At 37.0% G+C, this 24,215-nt stretch overlaps 1 protein-coding gene across 2 annotated transcripts in view; it reads right to left on the bottom strand.

Moving 5' to 3' along the window:
- Positions 1 to 24,215, bottom strand: part of DMXL1 (Dmx like 1) — a gene marked incomplete at its 5' end in the record, with an annotated part of 135,618 nt that overhangs the window by 21,852 nt on the left and 89,551 nt on the right. For both annotated transcript variants that reach the window (XM_079701865.1, XM_079701864.1), the window contains 4 exons: positions 3,289 to 3,430; positions 3,795 to 3,916; positions 6,421 to 6,507; positions 23,524 to 23,586. In XM_079701865.1, the coding sequence (XP_079557991.1) occupies positions 3,289 to 3,430; positions 3,795 to 3,916; positions 6,421 to 6,507; positions 23,524 to 23,586 (414 nt within the window). The remainder of the gene's footprint in view (positions 1 to 3,288; positions 3,431 to 3,794; positions 3,917 to 6,420; positions 6,508 to 23,523; positions 23,587 to 24,215) is intronic.

Below are 24,215 nucleotides of genomic sequence, written 5' to 3' on the forward strand. Positions count from 1 at the left end.
AGTATTAAAAATTTAAATTGTGACAGGAGATTCAAATAACATTTATTTATTTTTACATGATTCCATAACTATCGTAATGGGTGCTAAAAATACTAAACATGGTAACAGAAATGAAATTTAATAGCTCAGCTCTCTAACATTTAAGTGTACATACATTTTCTGCATCATTACCTAGTATCTAAGAACAAATTCACCTCAAGAATTTAGTCTTACCTCCTTTCTTGCCAATTCTTTTCTTATCCCATTAAATTTATTGGAACAATCCTGAATAGTATAAGGTTAAAAAGACAGACAGAAGCATGTGAAAAAAAAAAAAAAGAGGTAAACAGAAAACTGTATAAATTTTTAACTGATAGTTTGGAACTATTTATTTACCCATTTTAAAATTATGCTTTGAATGATTTACATAGCCTGTCAAATAAGAGTAAACTAAATACGTGAAATTAAAGGGATAATTTAATTTATAGACTATTTCCTACTTATAACTGTAACTATAGTTATAGGTTATCCTAAGTTTGTAGCACCAGTTCATGTACATTTTGTTATTGTTCTTTTGGATTTTAATTTGTTCAATTAGTCTAAAGCTGTAAGTAAAGTGGGGATTTGGGAGGGAGGGAAGGAACTAGGCCAGCAGAACCAGTGAGGGATAGAAACACTGAAAGATATATACGGCTGCAGTTATACTCCAAAATAGCAGAAATTGGTCATAACTAGTATCCCTTTTCATCAGCATTCATAATTTAATAAAATAATAGGATTAAGAAAATATTTGATCAAATTCTCTACACACAAAAAACAAACTTCTGAATGTTACTTCTGTTTAGTAAACTTCATGTTTAAATCCCTTGCCCCTCTTAATTTAGAAAAAGTCTAAAGATTCCTGTTCTTTCTTTTAATTATCATTTTTTTTTCTGGTAAGAGTATCAAAGGAAAATCATGAGTAAAAAATAAAAGAAAGTTAAATAAGTTTCTGAAAGCATATGTAGAATATTATAAGGGAAAGAAATCATTAATTATTTTAGAAGATCCATATAAAAAGGAACCACCTTATTATATTGGTGTCTTTTTCCTGAGGATGGAGTGGGATAATCCTAATACTTATGTTTACAAACCACAATGACCCCAACTAAAAAAGATGTCCTTCTAACATTTAAATAGGAAGAAAATTCAGTCCTAAGAGGAATAACAGAGGTAAATTTCCATATTATAATACTCTGGAAAATAAACAAATATTTTCTGAGCACCTACTAAATGTTAAGCACTATTCTACTTAGAGATCATCAATATATAAGGCAGGCATAACATAATCTCTCAAAGAGCTTGCATTGCAGAGGGTATAAAAAAAGACAACCAAATAATGAATAGATAATTTCCATTATCTAATTTCTATTATCTCATCTGATGATGAGATGATAAAATGGGATAATATGACGATCAAATGAGATAACAGTATGACTGGCAGTAGCGTAGGGAGGAGCAGATACCTTTGCTAAGGAAGCAAGGGAAATCTCTGGGAATTTGAGTTGAGATCTGAATGGTAAACAGAAGAAGAGTATTTCAAGCAGAAAACAAGGTAAAGGCTCTGAGCTTGATGTGCTCAAGTGACAAAAAGAAGGCCACTGTGACCAGAGCAAAGAGAATCAGGTATGGAAACAAGGGAGATGCTGCTGCAGAGGCTGGCAGAGTTTAAATCACATAGGGCCTTAGAGGCCATGTTAAGGACTTGTTTTAAAGCTGTACTGGGAAATCTTAAAGTTTTAAGCATGGGAGTGATAACCTGAATGATGTTTTAGAAAAAAGTAACTCTGCCTGCTATGTACAAAACAGAGGGAGCAGTATAGAAGCAGAGAGACCAGAAAGAAAGCTGTTACAGGAAGAATTGTATCATATTCTCTGAAAATGGAGTTGGAAAAAGTGCTTATTATTTCTTTTTGTATATTTTGTATATTCTCTTTAAGTTATTTAAAAGATAATAATATCAGTAGGTTTTACAAATGAATTTTAATGTATCTGTCTGTTGGAAAAAATTTAACTATTAATGACCAACTCTTTTCTTTTGAATAATCACTAGATTGCTTTTCAAATTCTTAATACTTAAAACACTCCTACCTGAAATCAGTGAGTGAAGGGGGATGGAGGGCTTTAACACAAGCTCTACCACAATTTGAGATAGTGACCTGAGTTAAATTCCTTGACCTTTCTGGACCTCAAGCTTCATCTAAAGAATGCTAAGTAGAAGTAATTACAACAGCTACAACAGATATCTCAAACAATAATAAGGTTATATGAGTGATAAAGGAACTGCATTAAGTATAAAATATTATCAGGTATTATTAAAGATGACTGAGACTTTACTTATATAATTACCCTTACAAAAACCACCTACTACCTAGAAAGCCATGGAAAGAATTGCTGGTGCTGGGTTTCTTTGGTTCTGTGTATCAATTCCTGTACCCTAAGTGTCAACAAAGGAATCTCATGTGGGTATAAACATGGATCACATCTTAGGTAATCAGGGCTCAAGAAGATCCTCCATTACTTCAGAAAAATTGTTTCAGTTCATCTGCATATTATATTTTGCTTAAATTAAAAAAAATTTGTATCATTTTTACTTGTTCAAAAAAAGAAAAATTTATTTGTCTCAGCATCAACTAACAGTTATTAGTTGATAATCATTTAAAAATATTATCTAGACTAGGGGTTGGCAAACCTTTTTCGTAAAGAATTAGATAATAAATGTTTTGGACTCTATGGGCATACAGTCTCTGCTCAGATACTCAATCCTACCACTGTAATGTGAAAGCATCCATAAACAAAATATTTTAAAAAATGAGTGTGGCTATGTTCCAATAGAACTTTATTTATAAACAATAAAATCTGAATTTCATATAATTTTCATGTGTCTCAGAATACCATTCTTCTTTTGATATTTTTTCAACGGCTGAAAAATACAAACACCATTCTTAGCGTGTTGTCGACACAACAGGTAGTAGGCAGGATTTGACCCATAGGCCATAGTTTGCTGAGGCCTAATTTGGAGCAGTAAGTTCTAAATAATTATTACTTAAAATACAGCTCTTTGTATTTTCAATTATTTATTTAAAATAATTTTTGTTATCCTTTTCAAATGAAAACATATTATTCTTCAAATCAAAATTTATAATTTCCAACAAGTATGACTTATTAAAAAAATTAAGAATTAAAAAAAAATATTTACATCATCTTTTATCTATTAAGTTAGAGAGAAAAACAGGACATTTATTCACAAATATTTTTAACTTTACATACCACTGATGCTCCTCTGCCAGTCTGTGTACTACCAAGCCATGGCATGTTAATTGGAGTACCAGGATTGCTATGTGTGTATGGGGTTGTACCCTGCACAGCTGTTAAATCATCACGAGCATGTATAACCAAGAAATCTTCTGACCTACAAAGGAGTATCAGCCAGAATGAAAGCAACCCATCAGTTCTTTATTTCTTCTGTTATACCTGAAAGCTCTAACATATGACTTTGTATTTCCCTTTAAAATTAATTTTCTTCAGCTCTTAACTCTCAACTCACAGACAATAATTTCATACATGAACAATTTCAGATTCCTTCACCTTCTCTTCTAACCCTCGATTCCCTCTTTAAAGCTCCAGCCACCCCTTCTTTACTCTTTAGCATATCAATTTCCACTTTGCTTACAATCTAGGACTATTCCTTTAAAAAATCATTTGAAAGGTATAGTCCTGTGGATGTCATTATTCATACTGCAAGGTCACCAAATAAAAACAAAGTATAAGGGTACCCTTTGGTTTCCATTTCTATATCATCATCTACCCAAGTATAGATCTGTGTAGCCAGAATTCCAGAAACATCTAGTTCTTGAACATCATGGCTTGAAGCAATTGCTATGCAGTTTCTATTCGCCTGAAAAATAAATCATACAGTACATTTTAAATAAAAATGCATAACGTGTATATGTGCTACTTTTGAAAATGGAGACTACAAAACAGCCTCTAGAAATGATAACTTTAAGGTATAGAATAAATAGTATTTTCACAAATAAATATTTTAAATTAATTTTAATAAATAACTTTGAGTGAAATAATCATCAGCTTGAGCTTGGAGATATGTTTATATTCTAAAAATTCCAGAGCTTCCAACAGAAAGCCAGCTATAAATGGAAATACATATGCCACTTCATTTCTTCTCCCAGCACTATCTCTCTAGTCTACTAGAATGGTACAATCTCCCTAAGGTTTACACAGTTCAGAAATGTGGAGTGAGATGTTGAACAATATAGGGGCCCTGGGAGGTAAAGAAAGGTAAGGGAGATAAGGAACTCCAAACTAAAGAAATAATGGTGAATTATTCAAATAAGATGGTATCACTTTCACCTAAAGCCTTTCAATCTTAGGCAAGACAAACAGAATTTGGGAAAGGGTCACAAAGAAGAGGTGAAGAAGAGTGAGGGAAGTATGTCAGAAAAAATGATAAATGAAAAGTTGGTCAGATTAAGTGATAGAAAAATGTAAACATCTACAAATTTAAAACATATATCTCTAAAACAGAAAATGGAAAGATATTGGCAGCAAATAGAAAACAGGATTAGTATTTCCATTATGTAAAATGCTAAATACAAACTAATAAGAAAAAACTGAGACCCCAGAGATATGTGGGAAAAGGATATTAACTATACTGTTGGAAGGTAATTCTCCATGGGACTCTCCACTTTTGCATGTCTTGTGAGTTAGTCAATGACTGACTTTGTTTCACAGTATTATTGCCAGGATGTCTATATAGTTATAGTCTCTCCCTCCAGATCAAAAGGCAGATATGCTTAATGTACATTAGAAAAGATTTGGGTATCATTGGCCTTCTTGCTGTCACTTTGTGGGAACTGTACCTCAGGGAACCAGAGCAAAAATGCTACATTCTAGTTTTTGCTATTAGTAATAAACTGTCCTTTGTCTCTGGTCTTGTGTCTTCTAACAGTATCCATTAAACTGTGAAAGCTAACTTGTTCCATTGAATGCAGGGGGAAATCTCAGATCCTTCACAGTGCTTGACACAGATAATTCACAACTGAACAAATGGGGGAAAAGTTCAATCTCATCAGCATTTTAAATTACTGCAATTTAAAGCAAAGGATATTTCTTAGCTACAAATTTAGCAAAGATGTAAAAACAATATATCTGAAGAAGTAAAAATTAAACAAGTACACTCTTACAGAATCAACAGGAGACTTTGTATATGTGGATGACTGTTCATTACTAGTTACTTATATAATACATCCAAGTAAGAGAACAAAGCTAGTTTGTTTTATAGCACAAAATATTAAAATCTTATTTTCTTCAGGGGAAGGAAGTTGTGTAATATGTATATATCATATTATATAGATATTACATCATGAGAACTGCCTGGCTAAGGGGCTAATCCCAAACTTGCCTGCTATGAACAGAACTAGTCACTGTTAGGGAGAGTCTATGAGGAATATGAGACAAAGAACACAGGGAAAGATGAGGACAGAACGACAAAGGATCCCCAGTGGTCCAGTGGGTAAGACTCCGTGCTTTCACTGCTGAGGGTGTGGGTTCAATCCCTGGTCAGGGGACTAAGATCCCACAAGCCACATGGTGCGGGCAAAAAAAAAAGACAGACATAGCATAGGAAGATGAAGAATCAACTAGAAGTCCCTATACATTTTGCAGTAAGGCAATTAGGGAAGATAGGAGGGGAAAATGACTAAGATAAATTTCAACCTTGGACCACTGTACCTAAGGCTACCTCTTCTGTAAGTAGCTTATAGACTCCTCTAAGGAGGATATTGAGTAAGAAAGCTAGGGAATACAAAGAAAACACTCTAGTTGGGCAGCTATTATAGCTGAAAGTCAAAGAGGGAGAATCTCTGTGAGTCACATATAAGCTTAATTTTGATCTATACGAAGAACCACATTCAACATATTCATATAAAGAAAACAGGAAACATTTTCTTTGGATTAGCTGCATGTGTTGTATAAATTCTAAAGGCAGGGGACTTCCCTGACGGTCCAGTGGTTAATATTCTGTGCTTCCACTGCAAGGGGCATGGGTTCAATCCCTGGTCGGGAAACTAAGATCCCGCATGCCAAAAAATAAAAATAAAAAATAAAATAAATAAATTCTAAAGGCAACTGCATATATAAATACTTGAGACCTCTCTCTGTGTAGTAATAAAACATTTTATCTGCTATATATCCAAGATCAAATAAATTAAGTTATCAAACAATATAATCACTTTATAAAATAAAAAATGTACTCACATTGCAATTTAAGGAGTAGAAAGTAGCTCTGGGAAAGGGAAACACTGCTACTGAATAAACTGACAGACAGGAGACATTGTCCAACTATGAATACTTAATCAAAGATAAGAAAAATGTCTATGTACTTACTTTATTAACAGCAAAGGCAGTAATGATATCAGATTCCTTATGAATAATTCTTGCTTTACCTCCAGGATATCCCGAATCTGCTTCTATCTAAATGGAGGGAAAGAAAATACAAAAATACAGTGATTTTAGTAAATGAAAAAACATAATATATGTCAGTCTTTCATTTAATACTTGCATAAATTAAGAAACTTTTCAGATATTTCAAATCCAAAGGTACTATTTTACATGTTACTTATTTCTAAAACAAAATTTGGCAAGAGGAATTTACATCTTTTCAAATTTGCTTTTTCACATATAAAAAGATCATTGATATACAACTTCATTAACTGCTTATGTTCTTAAGCTGCGATAAGTTAACTTTAAGACATTCTAATTATTAACGTTAAGATAAGTTTACCGCGTTTCTTAGTATTATAATCCTTTGATAATATTTTAAATATTTTAATATTAAAAGGTCAGGAGGTAAATATCTTAGGTTTTGAAGACCAGTAAAGAATTATGTTGCATATTCTTTTTTAAAACAACCTTTCAAAAATATAAAAACCATTCTTAGCTCATGGCCTACAGAAGAACAAGTAGGACACAGCCAGCTGAGTATATTTTGCTGACTCTTTGTCTAAAATAACTTTTAATTTATAAAAGAACCCTGAAATCCGGAAAGGCACAGTAATTTGCCCAAGTCAGTAATCATTTTAATAGCTGAATAAACCATAATTCAATATATTTTAGACAAGGGAAATATATTTGACCTTTTGCTTATCCCACAGAAGGCATATACACCTTTCAACTCAGAAGAGAGTACTGTATAAAATCAACATTTACTAAAATAAACAGACGTAAAATGAAGAGGCAATTGTTAAGAGTTGGAGATGTTACTTAATGTACTACTTTGTTTCATTTTATTTTATCCTCTCTAACCTTCAACCTTTAACATGAATTATTATAAAATATTTCACAACTCATTGTGCAGTGCAGAAGTTATTAATTTGAAATCAGAAAACAAATTTACTTCCTGGAAAATTTAGATAAAATATCACCAATCCCCATCCATTGTTTGACCACAGAACTGAGTAGGGTGAGCAGTATTTTTAAAAATGGCAACTAAGATGACAGTTCATTTGCAAAGTTGAAAGAGACATAATATAATCAAACCAAAATAACCATATGCAATCAAAACTCACAGTCACTGGATGTAAAGATGTCAAATATACTCTAATCTTAAATGCAACTGGATAACAAACATGAAAGAATTTAACTGCTCGTACCAGCATTTTGGTTGATTTCAGGGTCAACTTCTTTTCTAAATAAAGTCTTAGTTCTGGTTGAGGTCCATCATCCAGTAAGTATGTCTAAGTCAAATTCTGTAATTTCATGACCAAAATCCCAACTTAACCACCTATCTGCCTGGTATCTAACGTACACTAAGTGTCCACTACTGGGTTTTGAAGAAATTGGAAATAAAGACAAATGATATTTCCATGGAACAGAGGGATATGCTATTTGCTGGTAATGAATGGGTGGGTGGAAAATTTCAGTTTCACCGGCAGCACTTCTTCAAACTTTACACTCACGGAGAGGAAAGCATGAACTTCATAAAAGCTTCTTCAGTGTGGGAATACATTCCTGTCCTTTCATTATCGATTTACTGAAACATTGTTTCTTAATAGTGTGGTCCCAAGAAGACCTGCATGAGAATCAATTAAAGGGGGTGGGGTGGGGTAGGAGGAATGGTGTTTGGCATCAAGAGTTTATGCACAGGGGCTTCCCTGGTGGCTCAGTGGTTGAGAGTCTGCCCGCCAATGCAGGAAATACGGGTTCGAGCCCTGGCCTGGGAGGATCCCACATGCCGCGGAGCAACTAGGCTCGTGAGCCACAGCTACTGAGCGTGAGCCTTATGCTCCGCAACGGGGGCCGCGACAGTGAGAGGCCCGCGCAACTAGAGAAAAAAACCCTCGCACAGAAATGAAGACCCAACACAGCCAAAAATAAATAAGTAAATTTAAATTAAAAAAAAAAAAAAAAAAAAAAAAAGAGTTTATGCACATTTAATTTTGAGAAAAATCGTAAGTTCTAGGAGATGAATTTGGAGAAGTAGGCAGAGTTTAGTTTGCACAGGGCCTTAAAAGCCATAATAAAGAATTCAGATTTTATTTTAAGGTTAGAAAATGACTGGAGGGTTTTGATAATTCTGGATGTTGTGGGGCAAAACATAAAGGGCGTGAGACTGGCTGCCAGGAAACTAGTTAAGAGGCAGCTACAGTAGCTGAAGTAAGAGGCAGTGGTGAATTTGACTAGGGGAGTAGGAATGGTGGTACTGATTAAGTGGTTAGCATTAGGATAAATTATGCCAATGGGCTGAGACTACAGTAGTGAGTAAAAGAGAGGAAGCAAGGGTGACTTCCAGCTTTCAGACCATTCTCAAAAAATGATACTGAGACAAAAGTGAAGGAAAGAATAGGTTTAAGGGGCTTCCCTGGTGGTGCAGTGGTTGAGAGTCTGCCTGTCGATGCAGGGGACACGGGTTCGTGCCCCGGTCCAGGAAGATCCAACATGCCGCACAGCGGGTGGGCCCGTGAGCCAGGGCCGCTGAGGATGCGTGACCGGAGCCTGTGCTCCGCAACGGGAGAGGCCACGACAGTGAGAGGTCCGTGTATCGCAAAAAAAAAAAAAAAAGAATAGGTTCAGGTTGGGATTAGGGTAAGATAGAAAATTCTATGTTTTGACATTGAGGGGGAGATAACTACTAGATTATATATGCAAGTCTGGACTTCATGAAATGAGTGAGGCTGGAGAGAATTAAGAATTGTCAGCCAATGGATGATATTTAAGCCATCAGGTAACCCAAAGAGAAAGTAAAGATAGAAAGAGAAAAGGTTAGAGAACTAAGTCCTCGAGCACCTAACATTCCAAAGATAGGAAAAAAAAAAGACTGGTCATTTCAGGAGTGGGAAACAGCACTGGGAAAGATAAATACTGACACTGAATAAACTGAAAGAACAAGAAACATTCTCCAACTATGAACTTAATAATCAAAGATGATGTTATGGGAACCAAGTGAAATAAGAGTTTCAAAAAAGTAGCTGGGATCAACACTACCAAAGAATACTGAAAAGTTGAATTTAAAAAGAGAATTGACTACTGAAACTAGTGTAGTCATACACTAGGACAATCTCAGTGGAGAGGGCTGGAGATAATACTTAACTAGGTTAGAGAAACATGTAACATCTGGTGAACAGGGAAGGAAGTCCACTGGGGAAGGTTCACAGGGGCATTCAACTGAGTTGATAATGTTTTATTTCTGAAGCTGGGTAGTTCCTACATGTTATTTGCAATACTACTCTTTAAGTCTTCTTGAATAACTTTACAGGTAACTCTGTAATTGAATTTTCCTAGGTAAAGGCTTAGAGAAATCAGGCAATAGATTCTCAAAGGTAGATTTTTTGGTTTTCATTTTAAAGTAAGACAATAAAATATATTTGCTTATGTTGAGGAGAATAATTTAAGAAAGGTAAAAATTTATCATGGAGGTGAGATGAGGAATAAATACTGAAGCAAAGTCCTTGGGGAGGTAAGAGCACACAGGATCAGTGCACAGGTGGAAGATCTGGCTTTGGATAAAAGAGTGACAGTGACATCTACTGTGAGAGGAGGCAGAACAAAACATCTGTACATAGAGCAGAAGTTAGATTTGATGGTGGGACAATATGGTGGGCTAAATCTCTGCTGACTGTACTTATTTTGACAGCAAAACAAGGTCATTCATAGAAAGTAGTAAAGAAATATTGGAAGTTTGAGGTAAGAGGGAAAAAGTGGGGAGAATGGAAGAGAATGAAGAAACAATTATGATGGTGGAATAGTTTAATTTGGGATTGTGGCTGTAAATTTTAAATAAGGCAAGCCCCCATGGTTTATGCTTTTTCTTCACCCATGTTCAGCTATTTGGATGCAGACACAGAGTAGACAGAGAGTTAGGTTTAAATAGGTTTGGGAATTTTCAAGGCAAGTACAGTGTAGAGAGAACAGGGCAAAAATGTTGAGGTTTGCAAGGGGCTGATCATAATGATGGATCATGGAATCTAAGCTGGGAAAGAAAGGAACTGAGGACATGATACAGGCAAATAAAAATACATAATTCACATGTGCTACAAACACTGAAAGTCATATGACATAAAATCAGAGTAAAAAAATCACAATGGGGAGAGGAGCTTCAAGATGGCGGAGGAGTAAGACATGGACATCACCCTCCTCCCCACAAATACATCAGAAATACATCTACATGTGGAACAACTCCTACAGAACACCTACTGAATGCTGGCAGAAGACCTCAGACCTCCCAAAAGACAAGAAACTCCCCCACGTACCTGGGTAGGGCAAAAGAAAAAAGAAAAAACAGACAAAAGAACAGGTACGGGACCTGCACCACTGGGAGGGAGCTGTGAAGGAGGAAAGATTTCCACACACTAGGAAGCCCCTTTGCGGGCGGAGACTGCCGGTGGCGGAGGGAGGAAGCTTCGGGGTCACGGAGGAGAACACAGCCAACAGGGGTGCGGAGGGATTCTCGCACAGAGGATTGGTGCTGACCAGCACTCACCAGCCCAAGAAGCTTGTCTGCTCACCCACCAGAACCAATGGGGGCTGGGAGCTAGGGCTTCGGAGGCCAGATCCCAGGGAGAGGACTGGGGTTGACCGTGTGAACACAGCTTGGAGGAGCTAGTGCACCACAGCTAGCCGAGAGGGAGTCCAGGAAAAAGTCTGGAGCTGCCGAAGAGGCAAGAGACTTTTTCTTGCCTCTTTGTTTCCTGATGTGCGAGGAGAGGGGATTAAGAGCTACGCTTAAAGGAGCTCCAGAGATGTTTGCGAGCCGCGGCTATCAGTGCAGACCCCAGAGACGAGCATGTGACACTAAGGCTGCTGCTGCAGCCACCAAGAAGCCTGTGTGCGGGCTTCCCTGGTGGCGCAGTGGTTGAGAGTCCGCCAGCTGATGCAGGGGACATGGGTTCGTGCCCCGGTCCAGGAAGATTCCACATGCCATGAAGCGGCTGGGTCCATGAGCCATGGCTGCTGAGCCTGTGCGTCCGGAGCCTGTGCTCCGCAACAGGAGAGGCCACAACAGTGAGAGGCCTGCGTACCGCAAAAAAAAAAAAAAAAAAAAAAAAAGAAGCCTGTGTGCAAGCACAGGTCACTATCCACACCTCCCCTCCTGGGAGCCTGTGCAGCCCACCACTGCCAGGATCCCGTGATCCACGGACAACTTCCCTGGGAAAACAAACGGTGTGCCTCAGGCTGCTACAACGTCACGCCAGCCTCTGCTGCTGCAGGCTCGCCCTGCACTCCGTACCATTTCCTCCCCCCGGCCTGAGTGAACCAGAGCCCCCGAATCAGCTGCTCCTTTAACCCCGTCCTGTCTGAGTGAAGAACAGACACCCTTAGGCGACCTACACACAGAAGTGGGGCCAAATCCAAAGCTGAACCCCAGGAGCTGTGCGAACAAAGAAGAGAAAGGGAAATTTCTCCCAGCAGCCTCAGGAGCACTGCATTAAATCTCCACGATCAACTTGATGTACCCTGCATCTGTGGAACACCTGAATAGACAACGAATCATCCCAAATTGAGGAGATGGATTTTGGGAGCAACGATATATATATATTTTTTCCCTTTTTCTCTTTTTGTGAGAGTGTATACGTACGCTTCGGTGTGTGGTTTTGTCTGTATAGCTTTGCTTTTACCATTTGTCCTAGGGTTCAGTTGGTACTTTTTTTTTTTTTTTTAGTATAGCTCTTAGTGCTTGTTATCATCAGTGGATTTGTTTTTTTGGTTTCGTTGCTCTCTTCTGTCTTTCTTTCTTTTTCTTAATTCCTTAAAAAAATTTTTTTTAATACTTATTTTGTATTTTACACACTTTATGTTATTTTATTTTATCTTTTCTTTCTTTTTTTCTTTTTTTTCTCATGTTTATTCTGAGCCGTGTGGATAACAGGCTCTAGGTGCTCCAGCCAGGCGTCAGGGCTGTGCCTCTGAGGTGGGAGAACCAACTTCAGGACACTGGTCCGCAAGAGACCTCCCAGCTCCATGTATTATCAAACGGCAAAAATCTCCCAGAGATCTCCATCTCAATGCTAAGACCCAGCTCCACTCAACGACCAGTAAGCTACAGTGCTGGACACCCTATGCCAAACAACTAGCAAGACAGGAACACAACACAACGCATTACCAGAGAGGCTGCCTAAAATCATAATGAGGTGACAGACACCCCAAAACACACCACCAGACATGGACCTGCCCACCAGAAAGACAAGATCCAGCCTCATGCACCAGAACAGAGGCATTACTCCCCTCCACCAGGAAGCCTACACAACCCACTGAACCAACCTTAGCCACTGGGGGCAGACACCAAAAACAACGGGAACTATGAACCTGCAGCCTGCGAAAAGGAGACCCCAAACACAGTAAGCTAAGCAAAATGAGAAGACAGAGAAACACACAGCAGATGAAGGAGGAAGGTAAAAACCCACCAGACCTAACAAATGAAGAGGAAATAGGCAGTCTACCTGAAAAATAATTCAGAATAATGATAGTAAAGATGATCCAAAATCTTGGAAGTAGATGGAGAAAATACAAGAAACGTTTAACAGGGACCTAGAAGAACGAAAGAGCAAAAAAACAGTGATGAACACAATATATGAGATTAAAAATTCTCAGGAAGGGATCAATAGCAGAATAACTGAGGCAGAAGAACAGATAAGTGACCTGGAAGATAAAATAGTGGAAATAACTACTGCAGAGCAGAATAAAGAAAAAAAGAATGAAAAGAATTGAGGACAGTCTCAGAGACCTCTGGGACAACATTAAACGCACGAACATTTGAATTATAGGGGGCCCAGAAGAAGAAGAGAAAAAGAAAGGGACTGAGAAAATATCTGAAGAGAATATAATTGAAAACTTCCCTAATATGAGAAAGGCAATAGTTAATCAAGTCCAGGAAGCACAGAGAGTCCCATTACAACAAATCCAAGGAGAAACACACCAAGACACATATTAATCAAACTATCAAAAATTAAATACAAAGGAAAAATATTAAAAGCAGCAAGGGAAAAACAACAAATAACACACAAGGGAATCCCCATAAGGTTAACAGCTGATCTTTCAGAAGAAACTCTGCAAGCCAGAAGGGACTGGCAGGATATACTTAAAGTTATGAAAGGGAAAAACCTACAACCACGATTACTCTACCCAGCAAGGATCTCATTCAGATTTGATAGAGAAATTAAAACCTTTACAGACAAGCAAAAGCTGAGAGAATTCAGCACTACCAAACCAGCTGTACAACAAATGCTAAAGGAACTTCTCTAGGCAGGTAACACAAGAGAAGGAAAAGACCTACAATAACAAACCCAAAACAATTAAGAAAATGGGAATAGGAACATACATATCGATAATTACCTTAAATGTAAATGGATTAAATGCTCCAACCAAAAGACACAGACTGGATGAATGGATACAAAAACAAGACCTGTACATATTCTGTCTACAAGAGATCCACTTCAGACCCAGGGACACATAAAGACTGAAAGTGAGGGGACAGAAAAATATATTCCATGCAAACGGAAATCAAAAGAAAGCTGGAGTAGCAATTCTCATATCAGACAAAGTAGACTTTAAAACAAAGACATATCACAAGAGACAAAGAAGGACAATACATAATGATCAAGGGATCAATCCAAGAAGAAGATATAACAATTGTAAATATTTATGCACCCAACATAGGAGCACCTCAATACATAAGGTAAATACTAACAGCCATAAAAGGGAAAATCAACAGTAACACAATCATAGTAGGGGACTTTAACACCCCACTTTCACCAATGGACAGATCATCCAAAATGAAAATAAATAACGAAACACATGCTTTAAATGCTACATTAAACAAGATGTACTTAATTGGTATTTATAGGACATTCTATCCAAAAACAACAGAATACACTTTCTTCTCAACTGCTCATGGAACACTCTCCAGGATAGATCATATCTTGGGTCACAAACCAAGCCTTGGTAAATTTAAGAAAACTGAAATCGTATCAAGTACCTTTTCTGACCACAACGCTATGAGACTAGATATCAATTACAGGAAAAAATCTGTAAAATATGCAAACACATGGAGGCTAAACAATACACTACTTAATAACCAAGAGGTTACTGAAGAAATCAAAGAAGAAATGAAAAAATATCTAGAAACAAAGGACAATGAAAACAGGACAACCCAAATCCTATGGGATGCAGCAACTGCAGTTCTAAGAGGGAAGTTTATAGCAATACAATCCTACCTTAAGAAACAAGAAACATCTCAAATAAACAACCTAACCTTACACCTAAAGGAATTAGAGAAAGAAGAACAAAAAAACCCCAAAGTTAGCAGAAGGAAAGAAATCATAAAGATCAGATCAGAAATAAATGAAAAAGAAATGAAGGAAACGACAGCAAAGATCAATAAAACTAAAAGCTGGTTCTTTGAGAAGATAAACAAAATTGACAAACCATTAGCCAGACTCATCAAGATAAAAAGGGAGAAGACTCAAATCAATAGAATTAGAAATGAAAAAGGAGAGTAACAACTGACACTGCAGAAATACAAAAGATCATGAGAGATTACTACAAGCAACTCTATGCTAATACAATGGACAACCTGGAAGAAATGGACAAATTCTTAGAAATGCACAACCTGCCAAGACTGAATCAGGAAGAAATGGAAAATATGAACAGACCAACCACAAGCACTGAAATTGAAACTGTGATGAAAATTCTTCCAACAAACAAAAGCCCAGGACCAGATGGCCTCACAGGCGAATTCTATCAAACATTTAGAGAAGAGCTAACACCTATCCTTCTCAAACTCTTCCAAAATATAGCAGAGGGAGGAACACTGCCAAACTCATTCTACGAGGCCACCATCACCCTGATACCAACACCAGACAAAGATGTCACAAAGTAAGAAAACTACAAGCCAATATCACTGATGAACACAGATGCAAAAATCCTCAACAAAATGCTAGTAAACAGAATCAACAGCACATTAAAAGGATCATACACAATGATCAAGTGGGGTTTATCCCAAGAATGCAAGGATTCTTTTTTTTTTTTTTTGCCGTACGCAGGCCTCTCACTCTTTTTTTTTTTTTTTTTGCGGTACGTGGGCCTCTCACTGTTGTGGCCTCTCCCGCTGCGGAGCACAGGCTCCGGACGCGCAGGCTCAGCGGCCATGGCGCACGGGCCGAGCCGCTCCACGGCATGAGGGATCCTCCCGGACCGGGGCACGAACCTGCACCCCCTGCATCGGCAGGCGGACTCCCAACCACTGCGCCACCAGGGAAGTCCCAGGCCTCTCACTCTTGTGGCCTCTCCTGTTGCAGAGCACAGGCTCCGGACAAACAGGCTCAGCGGCCATGGCTCACGGGCCCAGCCGCTCTGTGGCATGTGGGATCTTCCTGGACCGGGGCACGAACCCGTGTCCCCTGCATCGGCAGGTGGACTCTCAACCACTGCGCCAGCAGGGAAGCCCCAAGGATTCTTCAATATACGCAAATCAATCAATGTGATAAACCATATTAACAGATTGAAGGAGAAAAACCATATGATCATCTCAATAGATGCAGAGAAAGCTTTTGACAAAATTCAACACCCATTTATGATAAAAACCCTCCAGAAAGTAGGCATAGAGGGAACTTTCCTCAACATAATAAAGGCCATATATGACAAACCCACAGCCAACATCGTCCTCAATGGTGAAAAACTGAAAGCATTTCCGCTAAGAGCAGGAACAACACAAGGTTGCCCACTCTCACCACTATTATTCAAAATAGTTTTGGAAGTTTTAGCCACGGCAATCAGAGAAGAAAAAGAAATAAAAGGAATCCAAATCGGAAAAGAAGAAGTAAAGCTGTCACTGTTTGGAGTTGACATGATACTATACATAGAGAATCCGAAAGATGCTACCAGAAAACTACTAGAGCTAATCAATGAGTTTGGTAAAGTAGCAGGATACAAAATTTATGCACAGAAATCTCTTGCATTCCTATACACTAATGATGAAAAATCTGAAAGTGAAATTAATAAAACACTCCCATTTACCATTGCAACAGAAAGAATAAAATATCTAGCAATAAACCTACCTAAGGAGACAAAAGACCTGTATGCAGAAAATTATAAGACACTGATGAAAGAAATTAAAGATGATAGAAACAGGTGGAGAGATATACCATGTTCTCAGATTGGAAGAATCAACGTTGTGAAAATGACTATACTACACAAACCAATCTAAAGATTCAATGCAATCCCTATCAAGCTGCCACTGGCATTTTTCACATAACTAGAACAAAACATTTCACAATTTGTATGGAAACACTAAAGAACCCAAATAGGCAAAGCAATCTTGAGGAAGAAAAACGGAGCTGGAGGAATCAGGCGCTCAGACTTCAGACTATACTACAAAGCTACATTAATCAAGACAGTATGGTACTGGCACAGAAACAGAAATATAGATCTATGGAACAGGATAGAAAGCCCAGATAAACCCACGCACATATCGTCACCTTATCTTTGATTAAGGAGAGAAGAATATACAGTGGGGAAAAGACAGCCTCTTCAATAAGTGGTGCCGGGAAAACAGGACAGCTACATGTAAAAGAATGAAATTAGAACACTCTCTAACACCATACACAAAAATAAACTCAAAATGGATTAACGACCTAAATGTAAGGCCAGACACTATCAAACTCTTAGAGGAAAAGATAGGCAGAACACTCTTTGACATAAATCACAGCAAGATCCTTTTTGACCCACCTCCTAGAGAAATGAAAATAAAAACAAAAATAAACAAATGGGACCTAATGAAGCTTAAAAGCTTTTGCACAGCAAAGGAAACCATAAACAAGATGAACAGACAACCCTCTGAATAGGAGAAAATATTTGTAAATGAAACAACTGACAAAGGATTAATCTCCAAAGTTTACAAGCAGCTCATGCAGCTCAATATTAAAAGAACAAACGCAATCCAAAAATGGGCAGAAGACTTAAATAGGCATTTCTCCAAAGAAGATATACAGACTGCCAACAAACACATGAAAGGATGCTCAACATCTTTACTCATTAGAGAAATGCAAATCAAAACTACAATGAGATATCATCTCACACTGGTCAGAATGGCCATCATCAAAAAATCTACAAACAATAAATACTGGAGAGGGTGTGGAGAAAAGGGAACCCTCTTGCGCTGTTGGTGGGAATGTAAACTGACACAGCCACTATGGAGAACAGTATGGAGGTTCCTTAAAAAACTAAAAATAGAACTACCATACGACCCAGCAATCCCACTACTGGGCATATACCCTGAGAAAACCATAATTCAAAAAGATTCTTGTACCACCATATTCATTGCAGCTCTATTTACAATAGCCAGGACATGGAAGCAACCTAAGTGTCCATTGACAGATGAATGGATAAAGAAGATGTGGCACATATATACAATGGAATATTACTCAGCCATAAAAGGAAACAAAACTGAGTTATTTGTAGTGAGGTGGATGGACCTCGAGTCTGTCATACAGAGTGAAGTCAGAAAGGGAAAAACAAATACCGTATGCTAACACATATATATGGAATCTAAAACAAACGAACAGAAAATGGTCATGAAGAACCTAGGGGCAAGACAGGAATAAAGACGAAGACCTACTAGAGAATGGACCTGAGGATATGGGGAGGGGGAAGGGTAAGCTGGCACAAAGTGAGAGAGTGGCATGGACATCTATACACTACCAAATGTAAAACAGATAGCTAGTGGGAAGCAGCTGCATAGCACAGGGAGATCAGCTGGGTGCTCTGTGGCCACCTGCGGGGGTGGGATGGGGAGGGTGGGAGGGAGGGAGACTCAGGAGGCGGGAGATGTCGAGAGATGTGTGTGTGTATAGCTGATTCACTTTGTTGTAGAGCAGAAACTAACACATCATTGTAGAGCAATTATACTTCAATAAAAATGTTTAAAAAAATCACAATGAATATGGTCTTAAAGGTCTTCTTAATATAAGCTTTCAAGTCATGCTTATAAAATGTGATTGGGCTGGATAAATGAGGGAAAAAAATCCAAATATGAATGCTAAAAGAGTTTTTATGAGATTAAGCAGATAAAAAAAGTAAACAGGGCGATTGTGGTTGACATGTATACACTGATGTGTATAAAATTGATGACTAATAAGAACCTGCTATATAAAAAAATAAATGAAATTAAATTTAAAAAGTAAAAAAAAAGTAAACAAAGAATTACCATATGATCCAGCAATTCCACTTCAAGGTAAATACACAAAGAAGTGAAAGCAGAGACTGGAACAGATATTTGTATACCAATGTTCACAGCAGTACTACCCACAATAGTCAAAAGACTGATACAACCCAAATGCCCATTAATAGCTGAATGGATAAACAAAATGCTATATATATATAATGGAATATTATTTAACCTCGAAAAGAAAGAAAATTCTGAAACATGCTACGAAATGGATGAACCCTGAAGGTGTTACACTAAATGAAATAAGCCAGTCACAAAAGTACAAATATTGTACGATTCCACTTATATAGGTACCTAGGGAAGTAAAATACATAGACAGAAAGTAAAATGGTAATTGGCTGGGGCTGGGGGGAGGAGCAGCAGAAATGGAGAACTACTGTTTAATAGGTAAAGAGTTTCAGTTTAGGAAGATGAAGACGTTCTGGGGACGGATGGTAGTGATGGTTGCAAAACCATGTGAATGTACTTAATGTTACTGAACTGTATACTTAAAATGATTTAACCGTTAAATTTTATACATATATTTTACCACAATTTTTTTTTTTTTTTTTTTTTTTTTGCGGCACGTGGGCCTCTCAGTGCTGTGGCCTCTCCCGCCGTGGAGCACAGGCTCCGGACGTGCAGGCCCAGCGGCCACGGCCCACGGGCCCAGCCGCTCCGCGGCACGCGGGACCCTCCCAGACCGGGGCACGAATCCGCGTCCCCCGCATCGGCCGGCGGACCCCCAACCACCGTGCCACCAGGGAAGCCCTTTACCACAATTTTTAAAAAAGGAAATTTTTTGTGGAAACTGATCTGAATAGTGTCTGGGTTCCACAAAGCCTCCCTTAGGAGTGAAGTAGGGAATAGTACTAACAGACTAACTCCAGGATTCTACTACTATTTCAATTAAAGCAGCAGCATGTTTAAAACTATCAACTCTCATTTTACATTATTAGTAAATAAGACTTCAAGGGTGGAATGAGCTCAGTGTCACAGAACAGGTCTATAGAAAAGCTGTACTCCAGGTCTCATTAGCTGTTTTCAGTTACTAAGACTTTCTACAATATAAAGCTGTATACCTGGAGTACTTCAGCACTACCCTAATGATATAATAAAACAACATGAAGATGAGATCTAAAGACTATCAAAGGCATACTAGAAGGAAATGGGAAGCAGTCAGATGAATATAAAATGACACCAATACCCAAAGTATTAGGGAATATAAATACTAAGAAATAATTTTGTTTTCAAGATTATAGCAGAGAAATGAGAGGCAATATCACTATAGATTCTACTGTGTATTAAAAGGATAAGGGAATATTATGCATAACTTTACACCAATAAATATGACAACGGAAATGAAGCAGATAAATTTCTTGAAAGGTATGGACTACCAAAAGCTCACTCAAGAAGAAACAGAAAACCTGAACTGCTCTATATCTGTTAAAGGAACTGAAGTTGTAGATTTAAAAACTCCAGGCCCAGATAATTTCTCTGGTGAATTCTACCAAACACTTAAAGAAGAAATAATACTGATTCTACACAAATTCTTCCAAACAATTAAAAGGAGAGAACATTTTCCAACTCACTCTGTGAGGCCAGCATTTGTTAAAAAAAAAAAACAAAAAACAAAACACTCACACACACACACACACACACACACAAGCACGAAAAAGAAAAGATAAAACAAAACCCCAAAAAACATTAAAAGAAACTAAAAACCAGTATCTTTAGTAAACACAGGTACAAAAATTCTTAACAAAAATTTTAACAAATCAAATCTAATTAATATATAAAAAATATAACACATCATGACCATATGGTTCTTACCCTGGGAATGCAAACTTGATTTAACATCAAACAAAGCCATCAATCTATTTATCCATATTAACAGACTAAAAGCAGAAAAACCATATGATCATCTCAACAGGAGGAAAAAAAAGCATTTGACAAATTCCAACATCCATGCCTGATTAAAAACTCCCAACAACCTGAAAAAGAGAAAGAAACTTCTTCAATCTTATGAAGGGCATCTACAAAAACCTTACAGATAACATCATACTTGATGACAAAAGACTGCATGCTTTCCCCCCAAGATCAGGAACAAGATTAAAATGTCTGTTTTCACCATTTCTATTCAATACTAGACTGGAAGTTCTAGTCAGTGCAGTAAGATAGTAGGGTATTAGCCTAAAGATAAACAAATAGATCAATGGTCCAAAATAGAGTCCAGAAATAAACTTCCAGATATATGTCAATTGACTTTTTAAAAGAGAGAAAGGTAATGCAGTGGAGGAAAGGATAATCAAAGTGGTGGAACAACTGATACACAGATTAAAAAAAAAAAAAGTAGGGCTTCCCTGGTGGCGCAGTGGTTGAGAGTCCGCCTGCCGATGCAGCGGACACGGGTTCGTGCCCCGGTCTGGGAAGATCCCACATGCCGCGGAGCGGCTGGGCCCGTGAGCCATGGCCACTGAGCCTGCGCGTCCGGAGCCTGTGCTCTGCAATGGGAGAGGCCACAACAGTGAGAGGCCCGCGTACAGCAAAAACAAAACAAAACAAAACAAAACAAAACAAAAAGTAACTACAATACACCGTATTAAAAAATTAACTGAAACTGGGTCATAGGCCTAACTATGACTATAAAACATCAACAAAGCAGGAGAAAATCTTTGTGACGTTAGGTTAGGCAAAATTCTTATAGAAAGAAAATCCATACACAGAACAAATTTTGATGAGGTCCAATGTATCAATTAAGAACTTCTGCAGTTTAAAAGAACTTGTAAAGAGAATGAAAAGACAAGAAATCATCTAAGAGGAAGTATTTTAAAATCACATATCTGATTTGTATTTAAAATATATAAGGAACTGTTGAAACTCAACTAAGAAAACATACAACCCTATAAAAAACAGACACAACATCTGAAAAGACACTTCAACCAAAAAGTTACACAAATGGCAAATAAGCACATGATTAAGATGCTTAATGCAAATTAAATCCATAACAAACTACCACTACACATCTACTAGAATGGCTAAAATAAAAAGGCTGACCATACTAAGTGTTGGTGAGAATGCTAATCAACTGATTTCATATACTGTCGCTGAGAATGTAAAATGGTACAGTGGAAAATACTTAAGCAGTTCCTTAAAAAGTTAACCATACACCTACACTATGATTCAGTCATTCCATTCCTAGGCATCTACACAAGAGAAATGAAAGTATATGCCCGCACAAAGAAACTTGTGCATGAATATGGTAAGCAGTCTTATTTGAAACAGCCCCAAAATGGTAACAGCTCTAGTGTTCATCAACAGGTAAATGGACAAACAAACTGGTACAGCCATACAATGAATATAATTCAGTGATAAAAAGGAATGAACTACTGAAATATATAATATGGAAGAATCTCAAAATAATTATGCTAAGAGAAAGGACACGGGGAAAAAAAGACATACTGTATGATTCTATTTACATAAAATTCAAGAAAATGCAAACTAATCAGTAATGTCAGGAAGCAAATTGGTAGTTGCCTGAGAGAAAGAGGGCAAAGGTAGGAAGGGAGAAGCAAGGAAGGAATTAAAGTTTTGAGGTTGATGGATATATTCATTATCTTGATTGTGATGATGGCTTCACCAATGTATACATATGTCAAAGTTGACCAAACTCTACACTTTAATAAATATGTGCAGTTACTTTAAGTCAGGTACACCTAACAAACCTGTTTAAAATAAAACTGTAGCAGATGGATTGGAAAATTCTGGCCAAAATGGTTATGATGTTAACCAAACAGAATGACTGACTTTTGATGTAGTGTGATGACTACAGAAATACAACATTCTAATTATTAACATTTTATAAAATCTGTCAAAAGAAAAGTCTTAGGATAAGAATTCATGATAATGTACAGACTATAATAATTAATGATTACCCAGGCAAAGAATATTGTTAACTGATTAAAAGTCTGAATTACATTCCCTCAAAGCTTCTGAAGGCCATTAGAAATTTCCAAAGTATGTACAGCATATATTTACTTTGCCAAAGTTTTAGTTACAATATACACTTTATATCAAATCAGTCTTTTTAAATTAATTGCATAGAATCCTTTGGGAAAGAAAAAGAAGTGGAAATTAGTAGCCTTAAAAAAAATATTTTGAGAAATCATTCCCCTAAAAATTACTCTGTTGAGATTGTCTTAAAATAAGAATATGAAACATATAAATTAAACACCAACCTACTAAAAGTTGTATTTGAATGTCTGATCACAGAACATCTGGGAGTTATTTTATGATTGTACAAATTCTCATCCTTTCTGCTCTTATTCTCAAGTACTCTGAGTACTTACTATGCATAAGGCAATGTGCTATATGCTACTGGAACCAGTGAAACAAAGGCTACATAATAGTATTTGATATATTTCAAGTAATTTACATCATAGGAGAGAATTTTAACTTCAAAACTGATACTTTCAGAAACAGAACAATACTACTATACTTCTATAATACCTACTGTAATTACATTTTATTAAGAACCTTAGTTTTATTTACTCAGAAAAATCTGCAGCCAAAATAGAATACATTCAACTCCCTTTAAAACTGCATTGTCTTAATAAGAAAACAGAAACAATTTTTATGATTGTAATATTTAACTTGTTAAAAAAAGAATAATTTGAGGGAATAGTAATTTAATTGCATTAGAAACAAAGTCCAGTCCAAAACTAAAATGCAAACACTTTGTTTTTCTTGTTAAAGAATGCAATTTCTAACTTCAGTTGAATGATATTTTGTACCTTATTGATGTTTGGCTCCTCCATCATAGAATTTTTGATGGTTTCACAGCTGTCCTCTAATGACTTCATCAAGAAAGAATAACCACATGACAAAGAGTAAGGATGAGATGTAACATGCAAAATACTGGGGATATTTTTTAAATTTTTATTTTTAACTAAATTTACTAAAAAACAACACTGGACTGAGTTATTATTTTTTAAATTTCATATATTTTAAAAGAAGCATGTGTGGGGATGCATGATTGGGGGTTGGGGAAAACTTAATCCGTCGGAACTCCTTAACTATCACTATAAATTTTATTCTATTTCCTAAGAAATTTTTACCCACTTAACTCATTTGAAACGTTGACATTAAAGCAAGATTGAGCCCAAAGTACTTTATACTACAAATTTCAGAGCTACTAGTGCCAGAGTACTATCAACTGAAAATTAAAGTCAAATTGTTCTCTTACACACTATTACGTCTTGTCTCCATTATGATACCTCATTCCTCAAGGAAGACCTCCTGATTAGAAAATTTTTGATTCCTAGGTTTCTAATTCTCTCCTTCTCTTGATTTAGCCAGAACCAGTCAATAAAATACTTGGAGACACGTATCATTTTTAAAAGGGGATATTAGCACTTGTTAAAGAAAGAGATGATTCAAGATCTTTAGTTCTCAGAAAATGAAAAAAAAAAACAGAAAAAGGCAT

Source organism: Hyperoodon ampullatus, assembly GCF_949752795.1.
Source record: "Hyperoodon ampullatus genome assembly, chromosome: 4".
Lineage (NCBI taxonomy): Eukaryota > Metazoa > Chordata > Mammalia > Artiodactyla > Ziphiidae > Hyperoodon > Hyperoodon ampullatus.